At 38.2% G+C, this 27,744-nt stretch overlaps 2 protein-coding genes and 1 pseudogene across 7 annotated transcripts in view; 2 read left to right on the top strand and 1 right to left on the bottom strand.

Moving 5' to 3' along the window:
- Positions 1-39: 39 nt before the first annotated feature.
- On the bottom strand, positions 40-304 carry CTXND2 (cortexin domain containing 2). The gene has a single exon (XM_045544989.1). The coding sequence runs from the start codon at positions 233-235 to the stop codon at positions 68-70; it is 168 nt and encodes a 55-aa protein (XP_045400945.1). The 5' UTR covers positions 236-304; the 3' UTR covers positions 40-67.
- On the top strand, positions 242-22,135 carry LOC123634773 (annotated as a pseudogene).
- A 2,956-nt stretch (positions 22,136-25,091) lies between these two features.
- The window catches only part of ARNT (aryl hydrocarbon receptor nuclear translocator), a 60,585-nt gene continuing 57,932 nt past the window's right edge, over positions 25,092-27,744 (top strand). For 3 of the 6 annotated variants that reach the window (XM_045544936.1, XM_045544934.1, XM_045544932.1), the window contains exon 1: positions 25,133-25,312. In XM_045544936.1, the coding sequence (XP_045400892.1) occupies positions 25,288-25,312 (25 nt within the window). In that variant the 5' untranslated portion in view covers positions 25,133-25,287. Of the gene's footprint in view, positions 25,313-27,744 lie in introns of all 6 variants that reach the window. The other 3 variants (XM_045544937.1, XM_045544935.1, XM_045544931.1) reach the window with 2 other exon arrangements.

The following is a 27,744-nucleotide window of genomic DNA, read 5'->3' as shown; positions in this document are numbered from 1 at the left end:
TTATAACAGCCTGTATAAAATATTTCAAATCTCTTGTGAGGGGGAATCTACAAGGTTTTATCATACTTCAGCTCAGAGATGGTTCTGTGGTTGTGGAGCCAGCCTTGTAGGGATTCTTCACCAACTTGGCACACCGAAAAATCATCACTATTAGGAATAGAAACAGAAGAACAACAAAGGCAATGGCAAAGCCTTTGTCCACATCAACACTGCTAGACAGGCTTGAATCTTCCATGGGGACATGTGCCTCTTTACCATTGTCCGGGTAGAGCTACCTCCTCAGGTATATCTTCAGATTTGTCATATCCTAAACAAAAGAGGATAAAACAAGTTCATTGCTTTGTGTGTATACATTTGTGTTTTCTCAGTAATACAGTGTGGAAGCCAAAAAAAGGACCAAAGGTTGAAAAAAATCAGGAAGACATTTAAGAAGCAGTTGTGAAACTTATAAATATAGATGACTGACAAAATATACACATACATAAAAGCATAAAATATCTGGAGAATTACTTCGAAGCAAAACACAAGCAAATATATATAACCTAGAAATCAACTGGGGCTTCCTTGCCCTGTAAGATCCTGGTAAGATTGTCTTGAACATCCCAATTCTGTGTTAGGTCCAAATCCCTCTTTAAGATGATTTCTTCAAATTCCAAGAGTACTTATTATACCTAATTTGCTGTATAGTCTTAATTCACTGGGTATGAACATGAAATTGTTTTATGTTTTCTAATCACTACATTTATTTTTATTTATTTATTTTTTCTATTTTATTTATTTATTTATTTTTGAGACAGAGTCTCGCTCTGTTGCCCAGGCTAGAGTGCTGTGGCATCAGCTTAGCTCACAGCAACCTCAAACTCTCTGGCTCAAGCAATCCTGCCTCAGCCTCCCGAGTAGCTAGGACTAGAGGCATATGTCACCATACCCGGCTAATTTTTAAATTTTTTGTAGAATCAGGATTTCATTATATTGCCCAAGCTGGTCTCAGATTCTTGGCCTCAAGCAATTCTCCCACCTGGGCCTCCCAAAGTGCTAGGATTATAGGTGTAAGCCACTGTGCCTGGCATAAAGCTGTTTTTAAAAACTTAAAAAAAAACTTATTCCAGCTCAGTTTTAAGTTTCTAACCTTATAGAGAATGCAGAGTTCTATAGCTCTTCTCCCTTTTCCAGGCTTCAGCTCCACCAGCATGTAGGAATAGGGAGAAAGAAAGGGTAAGATGTGAAGTGTTTCTCTACTTAACGGACTCAGTTGTGGCCAGCTATGAGTAGATGACCTGGTCTTATTCTGGTTAGGTCTGGTAGTTTCTGAGTGAAGGATATTTGTGGATTTTTTGAGTAGTGTTTATCTTCATGCTGGACTTTTCTGTCATTGAAGACCCCTTCAAATGGTGCTGCCTATTTCCTATTTTCCCAACCCAAACTCAGGCTGGCTGTCCCATTGCTTTGTACAGTGGTATCCTGGAACCTCCCATTGCTCTTGCTCCTTCTGAGACAACTGAAGTCCTTCAAGGGGAGTTGCCAAACTGGGATGGATTGGCCACATTTTCTTCCTCAGCACACTTCCCCAACGTACCTACAAACCCTGCTGGCACAGATTATTCCAGTGGGCCTTCCACTTTTAGAAATCTCTAGCCAAGAAATTGACATGAGTTTTCATGTTTGCTTGGGTTAAACACACACACCACACTTCACCCCAACATGACCAGAGTGGGTTGGCAGGTCATGCAGTTTGAAAGCATCTATCCAGGGGATGAATTGTTAGTTTCTCCTCCTTGCTGGTACCACTAATCTTACCAGTGTCTCTCTTGGAATGCCCTCATCTTTGGCATTGGGCAGAAGGGGAAACACTTTCCTCTTTTCTGCCTTGGCAAGGGAAGTAAATATCCTCCCATTACAAATACTCTACATACCATAATACAAATAGTGACTATTCCCAACTGCTTCCCCAGTTCGTTGTTTATATATACTGTGGTGGGGTGAGGAGTGGTAGTTGACAGAGATATGATTGACTATGCCACCTCCTCATAAGATTTGGGAGTAGTTCTGGCCCCAATTGTTGCAGCCTTCTTTAGAATAAAGAAGGGTCCTTAGTGCCTCATGTCCTTACTTTGGGACATGACCACAATTCTGGGCAACAAGGGAAGTTGCACTCAACATCTTTCACATTGGGTTCTTATGGCCACCTCCTGGACTCCTCCTTCCACATGAACAGATGGAGTGGACAGTAATTACAAGTTCCTGATAAAAGGGTGGTTTTTTATAAAAAAAAAAAAGTTGTTGTACTAAAATGATCAGATTTTCTAAACAAAAACACATGGGTTGACAAAACAGATGTAACAGGTTATTAAAAGGGGACTCTTTCTGTCTCCACTATAGCTATGGCACGAAGGCCAAGATAAAATAGCAGGTACTCTATGTTCCAAAGAAAGACCTCATAACCAAGCATTGCAAAGCAAGTAGCTAAAGACCATTTTTGAGATATTTAGTTCAATATTCACTTTGAGGGTACAAAAAGGGTTGAGAGTGAAGAGGCAGCAAATTTTTTTAGAGAAAATTGTTGGAATGTTGGTATTTTTCCTCTGTACCTTGTGGGAGAAAGAAACAGACTGCTTTCCCTTCAATCTTTATGTATGTTCCCTGTAGTTTGTGGGACATAGTGGTCTGCTTTTTTGTCATTTTCTCTCACTTGAATTTCATTTTTAGAGTTTTCTCCCTATTCTTACTGCTTTTGAGTATGTTAAATATTAATATAGTTACCAGTCAGAATTATACAAAAAAGTTATACTAAGAAGTGTCACCCCTCCCCATCATTCTTTCCATTCCATCCCACTCACATCTTATCCTTTTTACCATTCCTACCTTCTTCCTGTAGGTACTGAATTACATTCACTTCTGGTTTATACTTCTGAGTCTTTTGCACAAGTCAATAATTTTTTATTTCTCCTTTTTTTTTATACCAAGGATAGCAGATTACAGATAATCCTGAATTTTCCTTTTTTCACTTAACAATATATCCTGGGAATTCCTCCTCCTAATCTGAAGTGATATGTTCCTAGATAGCTTCTACACCTTTGTTTTAACAACTGCAAAGTACTCTGTTCTGTGGATAGCCACTCTTCTCACACATTTCTTTCCAATATTTTTTTGCAATTATAAATAATGCTACCATGCTTATTCTTGTATATTTTCCTATGAAAATGTATCATCATGGTAAATTCCTAGGAGTGGATTTATTGGGTAAAAAATAAATGAATTTGTAGTGTTAGTAGATATTGCTAAATTCTCCTCTGTAATGGTTGTATGATTTTTCATTCCCATCAACAACTAATGAGAATGTCTATTTCTCCACAGCCTTTCCAACAGAATGTATTATCTTTCATAATTTATAATCTTTGTCAATTTGATACATAAGACATTATATACTGGCATAGTTTTAATTTGCTTTTCTTGTATTATGAGTAATATTGAAGATCTTTTAATATAATTTAAGAGCTGTCAGTTTTTTATAACAACTTTAGAGATATAATTCACTTACCATATAATTGACCCACTTAAAGTGTGCAATTCAATGGTTTTTAGTATATTTATAGAAATGTACAACCACCACCACAATTAATTTTCCTCTTAACCATCACCATATTACCCCCAGCCCTAAGCAACAACTAGTCTACTGTCTCTATGTGAGTTCCTCATTCTGGATTTTATAAATGAGATTTTATAAATGAAAAGTATCCAGCCATGGATACATGGATACAATGGCTGGATACTTTCTGGACAGCCTGTATATATATTAATATTTTGTGACTGCCTTCTTTCATTTGGCGTAATGTTTTTATGGTTTATCTGTGTTGTAGCTGATATCAGTACTTGTTTTATCTCTATGGCTGAATAATATTCCATTGTATATAGATATATACCACATTTTGTTTATTGACCCATCAGTTTATGGACATTTGCATTGTTTCCAGTTTTTGGCTATTATGAATAATACTGTTGTGAACATGAAGTTTTTGTTCGGACATATGTTTTCCTTTATCTTGGGATACACCTAAAAGTAGAATTACTAGGTCATATAGTAACTCTGTTTAATCATTTGAAGAACTACCAGATACTGTTTCACACCTATTAGGGTAGCTGCAATCAAAAAGTCAGATAAGTGTTGGTGAGGATGTGGAGAAATCAGAACCCTCATATGCTGTTGGTGGGAATGTAAAATGGTACAGCCACTTTGGAAAGCAATTTGGTAGTCTCTCAAATGATTAAACATTGACTTAACATTTACATATCTCTACCTCTTTCTATATATGTTACAACAATAATAAAATGACCAAATAACTAAAGATTTGCAAAAATTTCCTTCTATTTTGTGGGCTGTCTTTTCACTTTCTTGATAGCATCCTTTGAAGCACAAAAGTATTTTTTCTTTGGTTGCTTGTGCTTTTGTTGTCATATCTAAGAATCCATCGCCAAATCAAAGATCACAATGATTTACCCTTATGTTTTTTGTTTTGTTTTGTTTTTTGAGACGGTCTCACTCTGTACTCCAGGCTAGAATGTAGTGGCATCATCATATCTCACTGCAACCTCAAACTCCTGGGCTCAAGTGATTCTCCTGCCTCAGCCTCCCAAGTAGCTGGGACTACAGGCATGTACCACTACGCCCAGCTAATATTTCTATTTTTTGTAGAGACAAGGTCTCACTCTTGTTCAAACTGGTCTTGAACTCCTGGCCTCAAGCAATCCTCCTGCCTTGGCCTCCCAAAGTGCTAGGATTATAGGTGTGAGCTACCGAGGCCAGCCCCTATGTTTACTTCTAAGAGTTTTATAGCTTTGGCTCTTACATTTAGGTTGTTAATCCATTTTGAGTTAATTTTTTTTGTTTTTGAGACAGATTCTCACTCTGTTGGCTGGGCTAGAGTGCCGTGGTATCAGCCTAGCTCACAGCAACCTCAAACTCCTGGGCTCAAGCAATCCTTCTGCATCAGCCTCCTGAGTAGCTGGGACTACAGGCATGTGCCACCATGCCCAGCTAATTTTTCTATATATATTTTTAGTTGTCCAGCTAATTTCCTTCTATTTTTAGTAGAGACAGGGTCTCGCTCTTGCTCAGGCTGGACTCGAACTCCTGAGCTCAAATGATCCACCCGCCTTGGCCTCCCAGAGTGCTAGGATTACAGGCGTGAGCCACTGCACCCGGCCTTGAGTTAATTTTTGTATATGATGTGGAAGTAAGGATCCAACTTCATTCCTTTGCATGGGATATCCAGTTTTCCTAGCACCATTTGTTGAAAAGACTACTCTTGCCCTGTTGAATGTTCTTAACACCCTGGTTGGAAAATCACTTGGTCATAGATATGTGGATTTATTTCTGGACTTTCAATTCTATTCCATTGATCTATATGTCTATTCTTATGCCAATATCATACTGTCTTGATTACTTTAGCTTTGTAATAAGTTTTAAAATTGAGATATGTGAGCACTCCAACTTTGTTCAAGATTGTTTATGTTATTCAGAGTCCCTTGAGTTTCCATATGAATTTTAGAATCAGCTTGCCAACTTTTACAAACAAGATTGTATTTAATCTGTAGGTCGGTTTGGAGAGTGTTGCCATCTTAACAATATTAAGTCATCTGATCCATGAACATGAGATGTCTTTTCATTTGTTCTTTTGATCTTTTCAATTCCTTTCAACAACATTTTGTGATGTTAGAGAATAAATTTTGCATTGCTATTGCTAAATTTATTCCTATTTTATTTTTTGTTATTTTAAATGAAATTGCTTTCCTAACAGTTCTATCTTTTATGTAAATTGCCTATTCATATCTTTTATCCCTTTTCCTATTGGGTATTTGGTCTTTTCCTCCTCTCAATTTTTAAATATTGTTTACGGACTAGGGATAGTAACACTTTATATATGATATATATTGCAAATCTTTTCTCATAGTTTGTCAGTTGTCTTTTGTTTTTGTTTGTGGGTTTTTTGGCCATGTAAAATTTTTTTAACATAATGCAATTTATCAACTTTTTCTTTTATCACCTCTAAATTTTGAGTTATTATTAAAAAAAATTTCCCCACCTTCAAGTTATAGAATGTACTCATGTTCTTTTCTACTATTTTTATGGTTCCATTTTTTCCCCCATTTAGATCCCTGATCCACTTGGAGTTTATTTTAGTGTATGGTATAAAGAATGAGCAATGGTTACCAGCTGGTGGATTGGTTTCTAATTTATACCTCCAAAGCACTATAGAAAAGAGGTTGGCTGAAGCAACCTATAGCAACACAGAAGAGGGGAGTGTTGGGACTGAACTCAATAAGGAGGATTTTTAAATCTTTAGGGCCAGATATGGACCTTACATATAGGGACCAGCCTGGGAGGCATATAAAAGAAGATCCTGCTCAAGAGGGCCTCCCGCAAGGATGAAGTTACCTTAACAGAAAGTGGCTGGAGGCGAACTTGTCAGATTCAGCATTGTAAAGACCAGCCAGAAGAAGGACATCGAGTCTGAGGAAGATCTGCAAGTAGATAACCCTAATGAAGAAATTTCTGAGGAATCCATAAACAGCACATCTGGAGAAAAAGAGCCCTGAATGTCATTCAAGACTGGAGAGGAATAAAGGGCCAAGCTGGGCCTAGTGGTATGTGCCTGTACTTCCAGCTACTCAGGAGGCTAAGGCTGGAGGATTGCTTGAGCCTAGGGATTTGAGGCCAGCCAGTGCAACATAACAAGACCTAATTTCTTAAAAAAAAAAAAAAAGCCCAATAGATTTGTTTTGAAAAATGGTTTAACAGGTCAACGGGCCTTTTGGTTACACACACACACAAAAGTGAAAGCTAAAATCTTGTTTGGGAAAAAATTAATTAGGATGGTGAGGAGGTAACTGCTCAGTGAAATAATATCAAGAGTTGTGGTCATTATGGTACAGAGTTGTACCTTGGCAGAGAATTGCAAGGAGGTGGTCCTAAGACTTAGGATGAGAGAAAACTGGTCTAGAGCTCCTCCTGATGGCTGAAAACTGTGGGAAGATTGGTAAATATTTGCACCACCCTTAAGGGGGGTGTGTGTGTGTGTGTGTGTGTGTGTGTGTGTGTATTTATATATTTATACACACACATATATATTATTTATAGATATATTATATCTATATTATTACACACATATATATATTATTCACACACACACTATATATCTTATTACACACACATATATATTATTTATAGACATATTACATTATTCACGTGTCTTATCTTTCTACAGTACTCTTTCACAGCAAGGTCATGTGCATTTTTGTGTTCCAAGTTGCAGTAGTTTCACATTCTATTAATATTCTTTTGGGCCTACTTCCAAAATATTTCTCAAATCAATTTCCTTCTCTTTTTTACTACTGCCACCTCTATATTCCAGGCCATCAAATGCCAGACTCCTGTAAATACCCTATGATTTCCTGAAAGCACTCCCCTCCATAACCACAAAGTGATCTTTAATAAATATAACTTGATCAGTCATCTGATCAAAATCTTTCTGTAGTTTTCACCATCTTCAACTTCTTCTTATCTTTTTTTTTTCTTTTTTTTTTTGAGAGAGAGTCTCACTCTGTCACCCAGGCTAGAGTGCAATGGCATCATCCTAGCTTACTGCAACCTCAAACTCCTGGCCTCAAGCGATCTTCTTGCCTCACCCTCCTGAGTAGCTGGGACTACAGGTGTGTGCCACAATGGCCAGCTACTTTTCCTATTTTTAGGGTAGAAACCAGGTTTTGCTCTTGCTCAGGCTGGTCTCGAACTCCTGAGCTCAAGCAGTCCTCCTGCCTCAACCTCCCAAGAGTGTTAGCATCACAGCTGTGAGTTACCATGCCCAGCTGTCTTCAGCTTCTTAACAGGGCTCCACAGTGTGGTCTAATGTTGTTTCTTACTGCTGTGTCCTTTGTACTTTTTGGTCCACCAAAGCTAGTCTTATCATAGTTCAATGAATTTTGCATGATCCCCCTTTGCCTTCAAGCCTTTTCTATTAACATTGTCTTTTTACTATTCTCCTCCCTCTATATTCAACTTTTGGGCGTAAGCTTAAATATTAGTTTCCCAGGGAGATCTACTAATATTCACTATAGTTTATTATAATTATGTTAATGTCTGCATTTGCTAATAAAATGGTAATCCTCTGAGAGTAGGAAACATCTTTAACTTGTTTTTTTAACTCTCAAAAGTTTGTGATATATTAGATGTTCAATAAATATCTGTTCAATGAATAAGTGTAGCACTATACCTTGCTACAGTCTGCTGTAAAAATGTTTGTTGAATGAATGAATGAGTTTGAGATGTAGCATTGGCATTGAATTACGAGAAGAGACTACTGGTGATTTAAAAGGAAATAGCGTTAGCAGAGTAGTAAAGGAGAAATCCAGACTTTAGTGGATAAAGCGGGAATGGGCAGTGAGAACATGAAGACACTAAGATTGTAAATCATTTATGAGAAGTTCAACTAGGAAAGAAAGAAGAGAAGTAGACTAGCAGCTGAAAGGCTATTGCAGAATCAAGTGAGGGATTCCTTTTCACAGGCAGAATAGAAAAGTATCAGGTGGAATGCTTTTGGTTCCAAGTGACAGAAAAGCCCACTCAAGTGAGATTTAAAAATACATGGAGTTTATCAACTCAAGGCTAAAAAGTCCAGAGTGAGGCTAACTTTATGTATGCTTGAATCTAGAGATTCAAAGTGTTACCAAGATTCTGCCTTTATGTGTCTATGGCTTTTCTCAACCCTGCCTTGCTTCTATGTTGACTTTATTTGCCAGGTTGCCCTCCCTTATGGAATCGAGAATGGCTTCAGCAAATTCAAACCTCATATATTCCCCTTACATATCATTTCTCCCCCTCCATTCCAGAGGGAAAAAACAACACTTTTATATCAGTGAGGATTCTTTTTTTTAAGCAATAGAAATGGAGTTTCCCTAACTTAAACAGAAAAAATGCTTACTGTAAAAAGACTAGGTAACTCTTAGAAGGAGAACTAGTCTTATAAACAGGCAGAAACCAAGAGAAGCGAGCCATCAGGAACCATAGCCAAAGTCAGCACAGGAAAAGCCTGGTTAGGGCAATGCTGGCATTAGACATTACCACCACCGGACATTGCTATTGCTGAGCACTGCTGCTACTGTCATTGTATACTGCTACCACTGGCATGCCTGAATTATAAATTATGTCATCTTTGTGTCACTCAATATTCCAGTCCCTGGCTAGAGCATCTGACTAGTCAAGGCTGAGTCACGCGCCAGCGCCTTAGCTGCCAGGGGGTGAAAGAGAGAATATTTGATCTATTTAGGCTTCTGTAGTAGGAATGAGGTTCTGTCTCCTACAGATTCATATAAAGGAATATTTTCCCAAATAGGAAAGATATTTGAATGTTGGGCAGACAAAAAAGGGCAGACATTCATTTTTTTGGTCTTGGCCCCAATCCAGCTATATGCCATTTAAAAAATACCTAAAATTTAAAAACATTGAAAGGTTGAAAATAAAAGGGATAAAAAACATATACTGGGTAAATTCCAACCAAAAGAAAAATGAGGAGTTATATTGATATCAGACAAAATGGACCTTAAGACAAAAAGCATTATTAGAGAGGATTAATAGATAATGATAAGGGGTTCAATTCAACAGGAAGATATAGAAGTTCTAAATTATATGCACCTAATAATATAGCCTCAAGATAAATAAGAAAACAGAACTATAGGGAGAATTTGATACAAACCACTGTTATAGTGGCTAGTCAATACACTCTTCTCAGGTGTTAATAGACTAGGCAAAAATCAGTGAAGATTTGAATAATACAATTAACAAGCTTGATTTATCGAACATTTATAGAAACCTTGCACCCTTCACTTAGCAAATTCATACTTTTCCATGTATTGTTTAATCCCATTTGAGTTGTGGTTTTTGGTCATGTGTAACTAAGCATCCTAGTTCCATGTATTAAATCCCGTTGTTTTAAATAGCTAGAATGGTTTGTATTCTCCGCAAATAAACCTTTCTTTATATATTTAAAATTTTTTTTACATAACAAACTTTACTATATGCAAATAAACCTTGATTGACACAAATATCAAATTGAGTTTTTCCTAGGAATGCAAGGTTGGTTTACACTAGAAAATCTGTAAATGACATTTATTGTATACAGTATATAGAATAAATGAAAAAAACAAGCAACTACCTCAATCATTACAGAAAAAGCATTTGATAAAATTCAATACTAATATAAAATACCCTTATTAACATTCTTAGCAAAATAGGGATAGAAGGAAACTCCTTTAATCTGATAAAAAGTATCAATCAAAAATGTATATCAGACTGGGCACAGTGGCTTACACCTGTAATCTAGCACTTTAGGAGGCTGAGACAGGAGGATCACTTCAAGCCAGGAGTTCAGACCAGCCCCCAGCAACATATCAAGAACCTGTCTCTATAAAAATAAGAGCAATTAGCTGGGCATGGTGGTGCGCACCTCTAGCTCCAGCTACTCAGGAGAGGCAGGAGGATAACCTGAGCCCAGGAGTGCAAGGCTATAGTGAGCTATGATGGCACCACTGCACTCCAGCCTGGGTGACAGTCTCTAAAAAAGAAATGTGGTATCCAATACAGAGTACAAGACCCATGCAAACTCAAGATTATTCATCTAGATACTATACTTCTAGTGTTTGAGATAGGATATATTGAGCCTTAAATGTCAGGGTAAGGAATTTGACTTTATTCTTTCAGGCATAGGGAAAGCATTGAAGGTTTCTGAGCAGAGAAACACTTTGAGAGCAGGAGCCATATTTTACTGCATATCCAACTGACTGTAACTGGAATGAAAGTTCTAGGTGTCTTTCCTGTTCATGGTATAGTTTCAGTGCCTAGGGGAGGGCTGGCACATTGTAAGCATTTAATACGCCTACATGAATGAATGAATATCTTTATCAGTTCCTGCCACATTATTCATACACAATTCATGCTTGTTGAAAGAAGGAAGGCAAATTATCAAAGCCATACTTTAGGAAGATAACTGGCAAGAGTGTGTAAAATGTATTGGAGATAGGAAATAACACACACCACAGGGCAAAAACGATAGGGAGGAGTTGAAGCAGTCTCAACAAGGGGAAACAAGGGGGGCTGGGCGCGGTGGCTCATGCCTATAATCCTAGCACTCTGGGAGGCCGAGTCGTGAGGATTGCTCAAGGTCAGGAGTTCAAGACCAGCCTGAGCAAGAGCGAGACCCCCGTCTCTACTAAAAAATAGAAAACAATTATCTGGACAACTAAAAATATATAGAAAAAATTAGCCGGGCATGGTGGTGCATGCCTGTAGTCGCAGCTACTCAGGAGGCTGAGGCAGAAGGATTGCTTAAGCCCAAGAGTTTGAGGTTGCTGTGAGCTAGGCTGACGCCATGGCACTCTAGCCAGGGCAAAAGAGCGAGACTCTGTCTCAAAAAAAAAAAAAAAAGAAAAGAAACAAGGGTTAGGATAACAGTAACAGAAAGGAAAGAATGGATGTGAGATTGTGAAAGAGGGTTTGGAACAATTTAGAAATTAAATGGACATATAGTGGGAAGAAGAAGGAAGTGATTAAAAGAAACTCTTGAGCTTGAATTTGGAAAGCTAAAAGAAAAATGTTGCTATTCATAGACTTATTTATTTTAGGAATAGCAAATTATTTTATGGGACTGTGATGAATTCAGTTTGAGGTAGGTTGATTTTAAAGGTATTGCTACAACATACTTAGGAGGCAGAAAAGTGGGACTGGAATTTAAGAGTAAAGAAGAGCAAGATCTTTGGAGTTCAGAGTCACCCAAGGATAGGATAATTGAAATCACAGTAGATGAGATGGCCAAGGGAGAATTAGAGACAAGGAAATATCTGCATTTATGGAGAAAAGAGGTCAAGGAGCCACAGATGAAATAGTTATTAATACAAGTAGGAAAACAAGAGTGGGGGTCATGAAATTGAAGAGATGAGAAAATTTCAAGGAGGAGGTTTGTCAACAGCCTCAAATGCTACAGAGAGATTGAAAACCTTCAATATCTGGAAACTGGAAAGCATTGAATCATCTTTGATTCTTCTAATGTAATTAAATTTGAATTCCTGAATGTTGAATCAAAGGTCCTTTAGTTTACTTATAATCAGACTTCCACTGATAGCTGCCAAATTCCAATAAGCTAGTTTGGCTCCTGTTAAGCTTATATCTTTCCTTCTTCCTCCTCAAAAAGTAAAATACATTCTTATTAGGAAAAAAAAAAGGCTGATATTGTTTTAGTTCTAAGTATGCCATACATATTCTTGGTTTTTATTCATATTTTCATGTGCACAGATCTAGGTTTGGTAGGGCCTAAAGTTTATACAATCTGAAGGTCCCTCTTGAAGAAAAATAAAAGATTTTCAATACAAAATTAAGTAAAAAAGTTTTTTAAATGGGAACAAAAGTCAGAACAATTTATTGAAGCTTTGGATATTGTTTCTTTTCTTTGAGACCTCTTAGGCAATATAACTTTTCTTGAGAAATACGCTATAAAAAATGGTAAATCCAAAATCTGTTTCACAAAGAGAAACCTGTCTTAGAATTGTTCTTTTAGTGGCTTTTAAGGTTCTTGTTTTGTTTGAGATGAGTAGCAGCACTGCTCAGGAAAAGTAGGGAAAAGAAGGTGTGGCATGAAGCTATTGATTTATGTTGAATTTGGTCCTGCTCACAATTCACAATTTTTTTTTTTTTTTTTTTTTGAGACAGAGTCTCACTCTGTTGCCCAGGCTAGAATGCTGTAGCATCAGCCTAGCTCACAGCAACCTCAAACTCCTGGGCTTAAGCAATCCTTCTGCCTCAGCCTCCTGAGTAGCTGCGACTACAGGCATGCGCCACCATGTCTGGCTAATTTTTTCTATATATATTTTTAATTGTCCAGATAATTGTTTTCTATTTTTTAGTAGAGATGGGGGTCTCGCTCTTGCTCAGGCTGGTCTCGAACTCCTGACCTCGAGCAATCCTCCTGCCTCGGCCTCCCAGAGTGCTAGGATTACAGGCATGAGCCACCACGCCTGGCTGCACTATTCACAATTGCAAAGATGTGGAAACAATCCAAGTGCCCATCAATACATGAGTGGATTAATAAAATGTGGTGTATATATATATATATATACACCATGGAGTCCTACTCAGCTATAAGAAACAATGGTGATACAGCACCTCTTGTATTTTTCCTGGATAGAGCTGGAACCCATTCTACTAAGTGAAGTATCCCAAGAATGGAAAAAATAAGCACCACATGTACTCACCATCAAATTGGTTTCACTGATCAACACCTAAGAGCACATATAGGAATTACATTAATTGGGTGTCAGGCAGATGGGAGGGGGGCAGGGGATGGGTGTATACATACATAATGAGTGCGAAGCGCACCGTCTGGGGGATGGACACGCTTGAAGCTCTGACTGGGGGCGGGGGCAGAGGGGGGGGAAGGGCAATATATGTAACCTAAACTTTTGTACCTCCATAATGTGCTGAAATAAAAAAAAAAAGTTGGTCCTGCTAAAGTGAGAAATAGAATAACAGCATTTGCAAATCTTCAGCAAAGTCAGCTTCTCTTTCACTTTCAGAAAGATCGCTTCTTCCTTTCCATGTGTTCTCTTCCCAAATCACTTCATTCTTCCCACCTGGAGTGCCCTACCATTCTTGAAAAAAACCTCAAACACTAAAAAGATAGTTTTTCTTTCCTGGCCATTAGTGTAGTCTTAAGAGAGGTGATGGTGAAGAAATACAAGAATGAAGATTTCTTACTATAATCCCTAAAATCAAAGACATTCTCTGGCTAATCAGCTGTCCCCCCAAACTTGCCTCAAAAAGAGACTATGCCTAAGACATCCCTTCTCAGATGAAAGTTTCACTTTTCCAAGCAAGTTTTTCTAACAAAAAAAAAGAAAGCTCTTAAGCTGAGGCTGGAGGTTCACTTGAGCCCAGAGGTTCCCTTGAGCCTAGGAGTTCAAGTCCAACCTGGGCAACATAATGAGACTTCTGTCTCTTAAAGTCTCTTAAAAAAAAACCAGACAAACAAACAAACAAAAAACCCCTCTTACTTCCTTCAATCATTTCTCCACCATTTCCCAAGCTCATAGGAAGGTGCTATTAAACTCATAATTGTTGGAATTTTTCCCAGTGAAAACTCCAAAAGGAAGGCAATATGGATAGTTATTTACCTTTTAAGAGAGTGATATCCGAGGCTGGATTTGGCTTTTACCAGGGCAGTCTCCTCCTACTCAAGCACATCTCTTGGCAGCCTCTCCTCTTTTTATCAACCCCCTATTACAAAAGGAGAGTGGTTGGTAGCTCACTCACTTCCCCACTCTCACACTGAACTCAGAAGCTTCATGAATAGTTCAACTAAAACAAGATCAAGTTTCAGACACTCCCATAGTGAGTAAGAAAATGATCCTACTAGATTAAATTGGAGCCTAGATCAGTGGAGGAATATTTCCACAACTCTGCCAGGGCTGGGGCAGCCACTGTTAATAGCTCAGGTAATAATTTCTAAGTAGGATCACATGGGTGGTAGAGGATGGATCATTAGCCAGCTTTTGGGTCTATACAATGGGTCTCTCTGGATTAGCAGCATTACCTGGGAACTTGTTAGAAATGCAAATTTTTGGACCCCTATCCTGGCCTTAATGAATAAGAAACTCTGGGAGTGTTGGCATTTGTGTTTGTGTTTTTTAAGAGACAGGATCTTGCTATGTTGCTTAGGCTCCACAGTGCAGTGGCTACTCACAGGCATGATCATCATGCACTACAAGCCTAGAACTTGGGTCCAGTGATCCTCCTGCCTTAGCCTCCTGAGTAGCTGGGACTACAGAGAAGCACCACCATGCCCTGTGGCATCTGTGTTTTAACCAGCTCCTCTAGGTGATTGTGATGTACACTCAAATTTGAGAACTACCTGTCAACAGGATTAGTGAAGCTTTAAATCTTTTCCCCCTTTCCTTAAAAGAATTTACCTGAGCCATTTGAATCAAAAGTCAAAACGATTTCACTTAGCATTTGTTATTATACATGTTCATAAATACCTCCAATGGAAAATTTACTATTTTCTTGAAGGTTTTATTTTGTTCATATTTGGTTCATTGGAAACATTTCTGAAGGACATCTATATGTGTGAATGTATGCTTATAAATATACAGAATATTTCTGGAGGGAAACAGGGCTTCAAGAGAGATTGGGGTCTGATATTGTACCGTGTGCATATTAGCTACTAAAAAAAAATTTTCAAGCTGGGCACGATGGCTCACACCTGGAATCCTAGCACTCTCAGCCTGAGCAAGAGTGAGACCTCCATCTCTACTAAAAAAAAAAAAAAAAAAAAGAAAATAGAAAAATTAGCCAGGCATTGTGGTTTGCGTCTGTAGTCCCAACTGCTCTGGAGGCTGAGGCAGGAGGATTCCTTCAGCCCAGGAGTTTGAAGTTGCAGTGAGCTAGGATGATGCCACTGCATTCTACTTAGGGAGACAGAGTGAGACTCTGTCTCGGGGAAAAAAAAAAAAGGAAATTGAAACTCACTCTCCCTTCAAAAAAAATGAAGGGAAAAAAATTTTCAAGTAATTTTTCAAAATATATTATCATACCTTTAAAAAGTAACTCTCATGAAAGATGTGCTATACTTAATAAATATTTACTGAATACCTACTATGTTTTAATCACTGTGCTAGATACTGGGGATAGAATAGAGAATGAGGTATAGTTCTAGCCCTCAAACTTGTATTTTCCTAAATAATAATAACTACAACAATCAAAAATATTTTCAGTTCCCAAGTTTCTTCCCCTTGAGGTAAAGGTAATATTTATTTCTTTCTAGGGTAGGGAAACTAAAACAAAACCAGACTTTGGGGCTCATTATAATAGCTACCATTGATTTGGTGATGGACCTTTAAAAATTATTATATGTTTTTGCTTTTTATAATTATAAATTTGATATAAAGTCATATCACATTCATTATAGAAAAACATACCAAAAGACAAAAATCTCCTATTAATCCTACCCTCCAGAAGTATATTGTTAACAGTTTGGCAGTTTTCACCAGCTTTAATTTCTATATTTGTTGTAATTATTATTATTTTTTAAAAATCTTATGCTTTTTTCATTTAACAGTATATCTTGGACATCTTTACATTTTAGTATATATACATCCACTTCATTCTTTTTAACAGCTGCTGAGCACTTGAGTATTACATTTTCACTACTGGTGGGCATTTGGGTTGTTTCAAACTTCTTACTTAAACCAACATTGCAATGACTATCCTTGTACATATTTCCCTAGGCACTTGTAGACATGTTTTTGTGGGATAAATTCCTCAAAAAATTGAAAAAAGCCTGAGTGCGGTGACTGATGCCTATAATCTCAGCTCTTTGGGAGACCAAGGCAGGAGGATTGCTTGAGGCCAGGAGTTTGAGACCAGCCTGGGCATCATAGTGAGGCCCTATCTCTACAAAAAAATAGAAAAATTAGCCTGGCATGGTGGTGCAAGCCTGTAGTCCCACCTACTAGGGAGGATGAGGCAGGAGGAACACCTGAGCCCAAGAGATCGAAACTGCAGTGAGCTATGATCATGCCACTGCACTCCAGCCTGGGTGACAGAGTAAGACCCCATCTCTTAAAAAAAAAAAAAGAAAGAAAGAAAAACATAAACATTAGGTTGTAGGATACGCACATTTAGAATTTTAATAGATATTGCCAAATTATACACTAAAAAGGTTTAGCAATTTACACTCCCATATTATAGGCATGAAAGTGCTTGTTTTTTCACAGCTTCACAAATATATATTACTCTCAATTGCTGAAATATTTGTTCAGCTAATTGGCTAAAAACAATGTCTCAGTTTTTAAAAACACTGTCTTTAATTACTATAGTATTTGAGTCTCTTGTTTGTACATATTTTGCAGATTGCCTTACCTATCCTTTTCCCTTTTGATTGAGCTATTAATTTTTACTTATTGATTTGAAGGTGTGTATCTATCTACAAATATATGGAAATATATATAGAAAAGTATACACACACAGATATATTTAAAAATATTTTTACTTATTTATAACTTTTTGCAATATATGTTGTTCCCAGTTCCTATCCTCTGCTACTCCCATTCCTTTACTTTGAATCTGCACTCTATCAACATCAGCTTCCAGAATTCAACCTCTCTTCTCAGCCCAATAACTTCTGGCTTCACTTGTTTCCCAGACCAATCTCATCCCCTTCCACAGACTTTTAAACTGTGCTTCTTTTGCAGCTCTAGAATCTTCCCTCTCTAAGATACTGATCTAATCTGTCCATCAGTTCTCCAATTGTGGGTAAACTGCTCTGTTTACTTTCTTTCTTCAGGCTTCTGAGGATTGACAGAGAAAGTATTAACAATGCTATGTAGTTTCATGAAAATTTATGCCTTCTAACCTTGTCTAGGTCCTCAGAGCATTCAACAATCTTTTTATTCATATCTAGTTGACCTCCCAACCAATTGCCTACAGCTGTACAGGTACACCCAACCCTATTTCTACCTCTTATTCTCAGCAGAAGTTTCACTTATTAATTTTATTTGAGAATCAAAATCATCACACAGGTTGTTAACTTCCCTTTCTTCCACTTCAATATATCTACACATTTTTGTAAAAGAGTGCCTTGGTTTCTGAGAATAACACTTCCCACACGCTGCCCTAACTCTATCTTCTTTTCTCTCCTAGGACCAGTTTTGTTTTCTTAGGCACATATATTTACTTGCATTTTTAATTTGTCCCCTTCCACAAGCTCAGTGTATCACCATATTTTACTATTTCCAACCCTATCCTATACCCTTACCCAGCTACCACTTGATTACTTTCTCTTCATTGCCATGTTTCTTGAAAAAGTAGTCTATCCTAACTAGCTGCTTCTACTTACGCCCTTTCTACTCACTTCTCACCCATTTGTAACTTGGTTTCCATTCCTTAGATTTGTTCATCCATCCTAATCCTCCTTAACATCTCTGAACACATGATGCTGTTGCCCAAACTCTTTTATCTTGAAACTCCTTTGGCTTCCATTGCCCTACTCTTTCCATGTTATCTCTTCATCTGCAACAGAATTTCTTCAGGCATTTTTTGTGTCCTTTTTCTTGTCTCTTTTAAGTTTAGTGCTGTCATCCTCTACAACCATAATGTTTCTTGCAGTTGATGAATGAGTTTAGGTGTAGTCCCATCTCTCTGTGGGGCAGGTGCCCTATGATTTCATAGGGTGCGGTGGCTCACGCCTATAATCCTAGCACTCTGGGAGGCCAAGGCGGGTGGATCATTTGAGCTCAGGAGTTTGAGACCAGCCTGAGCAAGAGCAAGACCCCGTCTCTACTAAAAATAGAAAGAAATTATATGGACAACTAAAAATATATATAGAAAAAATTAGCCAGGCATGGCGGCACATGCCTTTAGTCCCAGTTACTCGGGAGGCTGAGTCAGGAGGATAAGCATTTTTATCTGGCTGTCCCACCAATCAATCCAACAACTGAACTTCTTCTTTTTTTTTTTTTTGAGACAGAGTCTCACTCTGTTGCCCAGGCTAGAGTGCCGTGGCATCGGCCTAGCTCATAGCAACCTCAAACTCCTGGACTCAAGCGATCCTCCTGCCTCAGCCTCCTGAGTAACTGGGACTACAGGCATGTGCCGCCATGCCTGGCTAATTTTTTCTATATATATTTTTAGTTGTCCACATAATTTCTTTCTATTTTTAGTAGAGACGGGGTCTCGGTCTTGCTCAGGCTGGTCTCAAACTCCTGAGCTCAAATGATCCACCTGCCTTGGCCTCCCAGAGTGCTAGGATTACAGGTGTGAGCCACCGCGCCTAGCCTGAACTTCTTTTTTAAAAAATTTATTTTTAGCTGGATGTGGTGGCTCACGCCTGTAATCATAGCACTTTGGGAGGCTGAGGTAGGAGGATTGCTTGAAGTCAGGAGTTTGAGACCAGCTTGAGCAAGAGCGAGAACCCATCTCTACAGAAAATTAAAAAAAATTTAGCTGGGCGTGGTGTTGAGTGGCTGTAGTCCCAGCTACTTGGAAGGCTGAGGCAAGAGGATTGCTTGAGCCCAGGAGTTTGAGGTTGCAGTGAGCTATGATGATGCCATTGCACTCTAGCCCAGGCAACAAAGAGAGACTTTGTCTCAGAAAAACCCAAAAATTTATTTTTAATTATTATCTATACATAATAGCTGTACATATTTGTGGGGTACATGTGATATTTGGGTATAAACATACAACGTGTAATGATTAAATCAGGGTAATTGGGGTATCCATCACCTCAAGCATTTATAATTTCTTTGTATTAGGAACATTCCAATTCCACTCTTTTAGTTGTTTTGAAATATACAGGAAATTATTGTTTTGTTTTGTTTTTTTCTTTTAGACAACATCTCACTGTATTGCCCAGGCTGTGGCAGTGCAATGGCCTGATTATAACTCACTGCAATCTCAAACTCCTGGGCTTAAGCGATTCTCTTGCTTCTTCTGCTCTTCCTGAGTAGCTGGGAATACAGGCATGCACCAACATATCCAGCTAGTTCTTTTTCAGTTTTGTAGAGATAAAGTCTCATTATGTTGCCCAGGCTGGTCTCAAACTCCTGGCCTCAAGCAATCCTCCCACCTCGGCCTCCCAAAGTGCTGGGATTACAGGTATGAGCCACAATGCCCAAACTGATTATTGTTAACTATAGCCTTATTGTGCTACTGAACACCAGATCTTACTCATTCTAACTGTATTTTTGTACTCATTAATCATCCTCTCCTTATCCCTCTTTCCCCACTACCCTTTCCAGCTTCTAGTAACCATCATTGTACTATTTCCATGAGTTCATTTTTTTTCTTTTTAACTCCCACATATTGGTGAGAACATGTGATATTTGTCTTTCTGTGCCTGACTTACTTCACTTAACATTATGTACTCCAGTTCCATCCATGTTGTTGCAAATGACAGGATTTCATTCTTTTTAATGGTTGAATAATATCCCGTTGTGTATAGGTACTACATTTGGTTTATCTATTCATCTGTTGATGGACACTTAGGTTGATTCCCTATCTTGGCTATTGTGAATAGTGCTGCCATAAACATTGGAGTGCAGATCTCTCTTCAATATACTGATTTCCTTTCTTTTGGATATATACCCTGCAATGGGAATGCTGGATCATATGGTAATTCTATTTTTAGTTTTTTGAGGAACCTCCATACCATTCTCCATAGTGGCTGTACTAGTTTACCTTTCCACCAACAGCGTACGAGTGTTCCCCTTCTCCACATCCTCACAACTGAACTTCAGCTGAACAAATCTGAACTTCCACTTAGCTCCCGTCTCTGTTATTGATATTCCAAAGCCTTCTTTGGCATCACAGCTTCCTTTCATTCCATATTCAATTACATGGCAGGCCTTGTTGATTATTTTGTCACAACAGTATTTGTGGCGATCATTTTCTTTTCAGTTTCATTGTTGTATGTCAAGTCCTTGTGGATTTCCTGGTTCTAGTATAATGTTTCCCCTATCAAAAATAGCCTAGATTGGTGTTCCTTAAAATTTTAACCTCCAAGAGTAGGGTTACCAGATAAAATATGAATCATTCTTTAGTATAAATATGTCCTATGCAACATTTGGAACATACTTATACTAAAAAATTATGTATTGTTTATCCAAAAATTCAAATTGAACTGGCCTACCTATATTTTTATTTGCTAAATCTGGCAAACATATCCAGGGACACTTAATAAACCTTTGGAGGTTGGTCAAAGTGCAGTGGTCTTTATAACTAATTGATCACAACCAGTTACAGATTTCTTTGTTCCTTCTCCACTCCCACTGCTTCACTTGACTAGATTTAAAAACAAACAAACAAAAAAAAACAGAAACAAAAAACCAAACCCCTCACTGCAAAAAAACTTTGGCTTATCTGCAGACTATCATTCAAAGTAATTTAACAACCAGTTTATCAAAACGATTATGATAACAGAAAAACTTACAATAGTTTAAAATTAATAGTAAAAAAATTAATAATAGTAACTTTAATACAGTTAAGCTTAATAATAGTAACTTTAATATAGTTAAGGTAAAATGTGTATGAAAATATGTAGATCAGGCTTCACATTTCATTTCTTAATTTTTATTTCTACCAAAATTAGAAAATCTGAATTTACAATGAGTTTGTCAGATATGGCAAGGAGCTTGGATGGCTACCAGATAATTCTGAATAGGTAGAGCTAACAAGGGTCTATTACCATGGAAAGTTTCTAATTAAAGACAGCTTTCAATAGTTTGTCAGATTCTAAGCAGAAGAGCATGGAGTAACCTCAAAAGTTGAATGTTTCAACTTGGGAGAAAGCACGAGTTGTATTCAGTTTCATTGGTTGCATTCAGCTCTAGGAAGCATTTCCCCCCATTCTGTTGCAACATTTGGATGTGGTTTAGAGTATATTCAATAATGTGTCACTCATTGTTTTTCTCTGAAGAAGGAAATTATCATGTGTTGGGAAATAATAAACTCTTGGCAGTCAAGGCATTTGCATCACAGTCTGGTTTTCTTACAAAATCCTGATACTTTGTTCTTAACATTAAAAATCTTAGCTTTGCAATCTGCCATCTGCCGTGGAACTGCCACCAAGATGTGTTAATAGATTTTTGCCAAAACCCTTATGGAAAAGACCATCCCTCTTGAGGTTGAACCCTCCAATACAATAGAGGATGTGAAGGCCTTCCCGGATAAGAAAGAAATTTTTACTGATCAGCAAAGACTGATCTTTGCTGGCAAGCAACTGGAAGATGGATGTACTTTGTCTGACTACAACATTCAAAAAGAGTCCACTCTTCATTTTATGTTGAGATTTCATGGTGGTGCTAAGAAAGGAAAGAAGTCTTACACCACCCTCAAAAATAATAAATGTAAGAGAAAGAAGGTTATGCTGGCTGTCTTGAAATACTATAAGATGGATGAAAATGGCAAAATTAGTTGCCTTTGTTGAGAGTGCCTTTCAGATGAATGTGATGCTGGAGTTTTTCTAGCCAGCCACATTGCCGGATATTACTGTGGCATTATTGTGGCCTGACCTATTGCTTTAACAAATCAGAAGATAAGTAATTGTATGTGAGTTAATAAAAGATATGAACTAAAAACAAAAGAAAAACAATCCCAAACCATGGCATTTAGAACTTCACATAATAAGTTCAAGTTAATGAAAATACTGCTCAGATAAGCCATTTGAGCAAGCCCACTTGAAATAATAAAAATGGTTTCTGTTAGTATTATCCATAGCATAAAAAAGGGATTTTTACTTCAGCCTTTATTAAAAAACTTGTGACAGCCTCTTCCCTATTACTGGCCTCCATACTTCATTGTGGAAAAAGCACCTATTTACCTATTTCTTTTCAAAGATTATGCTCACTGGCTGGCATTTTACTATATTTATGGTTTGTACTAATTTGTTCCATGTTGAATCAAAATCAGGAGAAATTTTTGTTATTTTTATTTTTAGAGCTGCGATCTCACTATGTTGCTTAGGCTGGCCTCTAGCTCCTGGGCTCAAGTGATCCTCCCACCTCAGAGTCCAGAGTAGCTGGAGTAAGCTTGCACCATTGTGCCAAGCCAGGAGAAACATTTTTTGACCACTTACTGTTCTCTGAATAAAACAGAAAGTGGACTGACATCTTATTTGTAGGAACAATGTCCTTCGGCATCCAAAGCCACAACTCCATCAGTTTTGATCCCAAAATATCTTTTTCAGACTGTCTCTTACCTCACAAAATAATTATTATCTAAATGAAAAATGTCTTCTTCTGTAATTTGAATTTTTAATGAGAGTCCAAACAGGAAGTTTCTGCTCATTTTTCTTTATGTACTGCATATATGCTGTAAGCTGATGCATATTGTGTACATCAGCAGTGTCCACTCTTAAGGCAAACAACTCTTAGCAGGTACAGGTCTAATATTGCCATTTCATGTTGTACCCCATGATTCTGAATGATATTTGATAAAGAATTTGGCCAATAGCTTGTTATATTTTCTCTAAGCAAAATATTTGTTATTAACTTTGTAGCTAGTTATACGAGCATCTCTCTAACAAAATTACTTCTATCATTTTTTTTCTATGAGGGATATAATTTGATCTCTTTTATCCATAAAATTCATGCATCTCATATTGGAAAACATTATTTGGCATTTATTCTGGAAAAATACATTTTACTTGGCAGATATTTTGTTAAAATATGTCTTGAAAACTTTGATGGCTTTCCAAGTTATTGTTTGACAAAATTTCCTAATAGTGAAAGGGCTGGCCCAATAAAATCCAATTTTTAGATATTCACAGTTGTACTTGTTATGTACATTTTAATTTTTTGGCTGTTTGAACTTACCACATTTAAAGACACATAATTCATATTCTGTATCTGCACTGGAGTCTTGTTTAATAGTTGCCTACCTTTATTATATAATTATGAATTGAAGTACTAGTTACTTCTTTGTTACTTTTTTCATCACTCCTCTTTTTTTTTTTTTGGAGACAGGGTCTATTTTGCCCAGGAGGGTCGTGAGCTCCTGGGCTGAAGTGATCTTTCCAATCTTTCTGCCTCAGCCTTCTGAGTAGCTGGGATTACAAGAGTACACCACCATGCCAAGCCACTACTTATTATGTTTTAAAAAGCATACAAAACATATTCCTTTTTTAAACTTTCTTGAGTTTTTTTTTAAGTTGTGTTGACAAAACCCCATAACATGATATCTACCCTTTCAATGTACTTCTTTTGAGTGGATGAATTAGAAATATAACACAACAAAATGAAAGAAAAGTGAAATTTTAACAAGTGCATACAATAATATGCAAATTATATTAAAATGCCTTGGCTGTTAACAAAATGAGATAAATGGATCAATGACATCTTTATAGTACACATATAACCTCTAAAAATGTAAAGATGCTCAATAGCATAATGGGATTTTTGTTAAAATTCTAATTAAATTTATATTAAAAATATGTGAAAGATACTTGAAAAGGTAGTACCTTGTAGTGCTAAAACAGAGGCATGGGTGGAACAGGTTTCCAGGATCAGAATCCTTCAATTTGCCTCCCACACCACTACTTACTTGCTGGTTGTCCCTTGTTTAACCTCTTTGCTTCTGTTTCCTTAATTACAAAATGGAAATAATAGTAGAATCTACTCACAGTGGTGTTATGAAGATTAAATGAATATAAAGCATTTTTTTTTTTTGAGGCACGGTGTCCCTCTGTTGCCCTGGCTAGAAGGGCATAGTTCACTGCAACCTCAAATTCCTGGGCTCAAGTGATACTCCTGCCTCAGCCTCCAGAGCAGCTGGGACTACAGGCATGGGCTACCAAGCCTAGCTGATTTTTTCTATTTTTCTGTAGAGACAGGATCTTGCTATGTTGCCCAGGCTATATAAAGCATTTTGGACAGTGTCTGGCCCAAAGTGGTGACTGCCACCTATTATAAGAAAATAAATCCGTGCAGCTATCATTTTATCAATTCCCTGCAAAAAACCCCTCACTATGTCCCTATCATTGACCAAAGGAAGTTACCCACTCTTAATCAAAATACCTTTTTCATACTTTGCCTCCAGTTTTGGCTATTGGTATCTCCCTTACCAGACCATAAGCGCCTAGATCCTACACTGTCAGTTCTACAACAAGCATTCAAAAATTAGTCACAGAACTTTTTTCACCGGGGACAAAGGTCTTTAGAAGAGGAAAAAAACTAGAAAAGATTACAAATCACCACGTGAAGTATTAGAGCACCTAAAGATTTACTAAGTCGACCGTCTATAGGTTAATTACTCCGACGAACGCACCACGAAGCGAGCTCTTCAGCAAAATACCCACTTTGATAGCTTTTCACTGACGTCACTCAGTCATCCACCTCTTAAGCAAAGAAGGCGGGATTAGAAGACAGCTGGACTTCTTTCTCGCCCTCCCTCTACTGGACAGGCTAGCGCAGTGACCAGCCCCGCCCCGGGTCGATTTGGCGTTTCTATTGGTCAGTTTTCCCGAGGAGGCTGGCTGTGACGTGACTCCGCCCACTGAGCGGGCGGGGCCGCTCCACCACGGGGGTTGGGGATGGGGGGGGGGTTGCTGAAACCGCCATCTTGGATTCCGCGGTAGCGGTGGCGGCGGTAACGCGCCGCTTCTGGGGAGTGGCTCTTCTCTCCCCCTCCCCCCGGTTCGGTAGCGGCAGCTCCTCCCACTGAGGGGGGGTGGCGGGGCGGCGGTAGCATCTACGGCCATGGCGGCGACTACTGCTAACTCCGGTGAGGAGACGGAGGACTGGGGCGCCTCTGAAGGGGGAGGGGCTGAAGGGGCTGACAACTGAGGAGACCCACGGTTGAGGGGACGTAGCTGGAGCTGGTGGCGCCGGGGCGGGGCGGGGGCGGCTAGGGACGGTGGGGGAGGGGAGTGACCTGGGGGAGGGGCTCGACCCTTGGGGAACACTGTAGACCGGAGGGGGAGGGAAAGAGCCGGCGGGTGGGAGTTGGGGGTTCCCTGCCCGGAGCTCTATTGGAGCGATGCCCGTGCGGGGCTGGGCCCTCCTCCACTCTTCTGGCGGCGGTCTGGTCTGTGGTGTGGTCTTCTTTTAACCCTCTGCCCGGTGGAGGTGCTTGATGCCGAATAACTGTAGGCAGAGTGGCTCGTTTTACTTTAAGAGTAGTTTGGATTCGTAAGCACTAGACCACGTTGCTGTTAAATGAGGTGTTGCTTCCAAACATTTAAACATTTAGGTTTAAATTTAGATTTTTTTAAAATTTAAAATTCTTTGGAAGAGAATATATATACACACTCAGTTTCTCTAGGCTGTACCTCCTCCCTGCCTATACTTTGAAATTTGCATTTATGTGTTAAGAGGGCCTGTACTGTCTTTAGTTGCTGAGGGGCAGAGGTTTGTGTAATGGTTTGTGGTTCGGGACAGATCTTTCGTCCAGATCGCCAGGTTTAAATCTTGTTAGGCCTAGGTTGAGGCAGTTTCCATTCTTTCAGAAAAGTTTAGTTCCATGGCATTTCTCAATTTCAAAAAAAATCTAATCAGTTCAAGAGTGGCATGTATTGCAGGTCTGGAGAGATCAAATCTTCAAATTCCTAGTCCTAGTCCTCTTTCCACTATATTACAGTTATTTCTCCCCACAAAGTATTTCGTTTTAGGAGGCCTAGTTTATCTGCGGGCCTTGGCCAGTCTCTTGCAAAATAAAATCTGTCCTTTCTTGGAAAGCCTTATCTTTGATAACCTTTAAAAAAAAGACGGGGGCGGGGCGGCGGGGGGAGGGTTGGAAGTGTCTGTGAGAGAATTTCTTGAATATATAACAGTAGGTGGGATTCCCTCCTGTCCTCATGTTGAAATTTAAATTTAATTTTTTTCGTGTCTCTGAAAGGCAGTATTATCTTGCAATAGCCAGGTTTTGATATTATAGTTAAATCACTGTGAAATTTACAGTCTTTTCCACCATGTTTCTGGGAACAGAGCTATTTTAAGAAATGATTAATTCGTTACATGTCAACATCATTTTTAAAAATCTTTTACTGTTTTTAAAGGAAAAGGAGATAAAATTAATGACAAATTCCATTGCAGTGCTGACTGATGGAATAAAACTATAAAACTGGAAAAATGCCATATGGCAAACCTAACCTTGTAGTAAAATAACCTATCTGTGAACTAGGGAGTTAATAAACAAGATTTTAAACTGATGGCACATTGTAAAATGCTTATATAACCCTAGTCAAATTGCAAAGCATTTCTCTTATTAAGAAGTGGCCTGGGTAAACAAGTTTTAGTGTACATGTCAGAAGCTTTTTTCCAGCTGTGTGGGTGGGGTTGCTTTATTTTGTTTCGGTTTTTAAACAACAGCAACCAGAATGACAATCTCCTGACTGAATTTTCATCCGCTGATCAAAATCATTTTAAATCTCTAAGCAGAAAATAGCATTTTTTGTGTTTTTGTGCAGAATCCTTGTTAATGAAACAGTCAATTTTGTTTATTGTCCTCTGGCTGCTTGCTTCTGTAATTTTTACATTTCTTTTTTGATGATGAAAAGTTCTTCCATGTCTTCTAAGTTATTGATCCCATGTTCAATACATAATAAATCAGGAAATGTATTTTCTTTTTCATTTCTCTCTTTGTACCTTTATGTCAAAAGGAAGCGATCATAAATAATGATGTAGATTTTTTCAGTAGCCTGTTGCATTTTGGGAAATGAGATCCATGAATGGAGGGATACAGTGTGGAAATGTACTGTGCTTAATGAAAAGAAAGAAATGGTTTTCAAGTCAGAATTCTTTGCTGCATTGTCATACCTTCTTTCCTTAGAGCCATCGTAGGGACCAGGAATATCATACCTATTTCTTTGAGTTTTTTCTACTTTGTATTTTTGCTAGAGTACTGGCTGATAAGTTTCCCTACAGTTCTTGTTTGTTCTGTCTTCACGTATGTCTGCAGAAGATTTTTAAAAATAATTATTTCAGTCTTCTAAACTTCATTTAAGTTAATCCTTGGGGTTAATAACAATGCTTGCTCACGTTAATTGTACATGATTTAAAGTCTGCTTGTGGCCCCTCACTGTCTTTCAGGGGACCTGGTTCTTCTGCATTTTTCACTATCTTAACATGGCACTGCATCAGAAGAAGAGTAAAATAAATGGTTTATACTCTCTTCTCTGTAAGAGTTGTGTTGAAATAATAGTTGTAATGTGACGA

The sequence above is a fragment of the Lemur catta genome, chromosome 3 (assembly GCF_020740605.2).
Source record: "Lemur catta isolate mLemCat1 chromosome 3, mLemCat1.pri, whole genome shotgun sequence".
In the NCBI taxonomy this organism is placed as follows: domain Eukaryota; kingdom Metazoa; phylum Chordata; class Mammalia; order Primates; family Lemuridae; genus Lemur; species Lemur catta.
The sequence above is the reverse complement of the archived record's forward strand: the minus strand, read 5'-3'. Positions and strand labels throughout refer to the sequence as shown.

Coding starts and splice junctions, on each gene's coding strand:
- CTXND2 (XM_045544989.1), bottom strand. CDS start 235: ATGGAAGATTCAAGCCTGTCTAGCAGTGTTGATGTGGACAAAGGCTTT.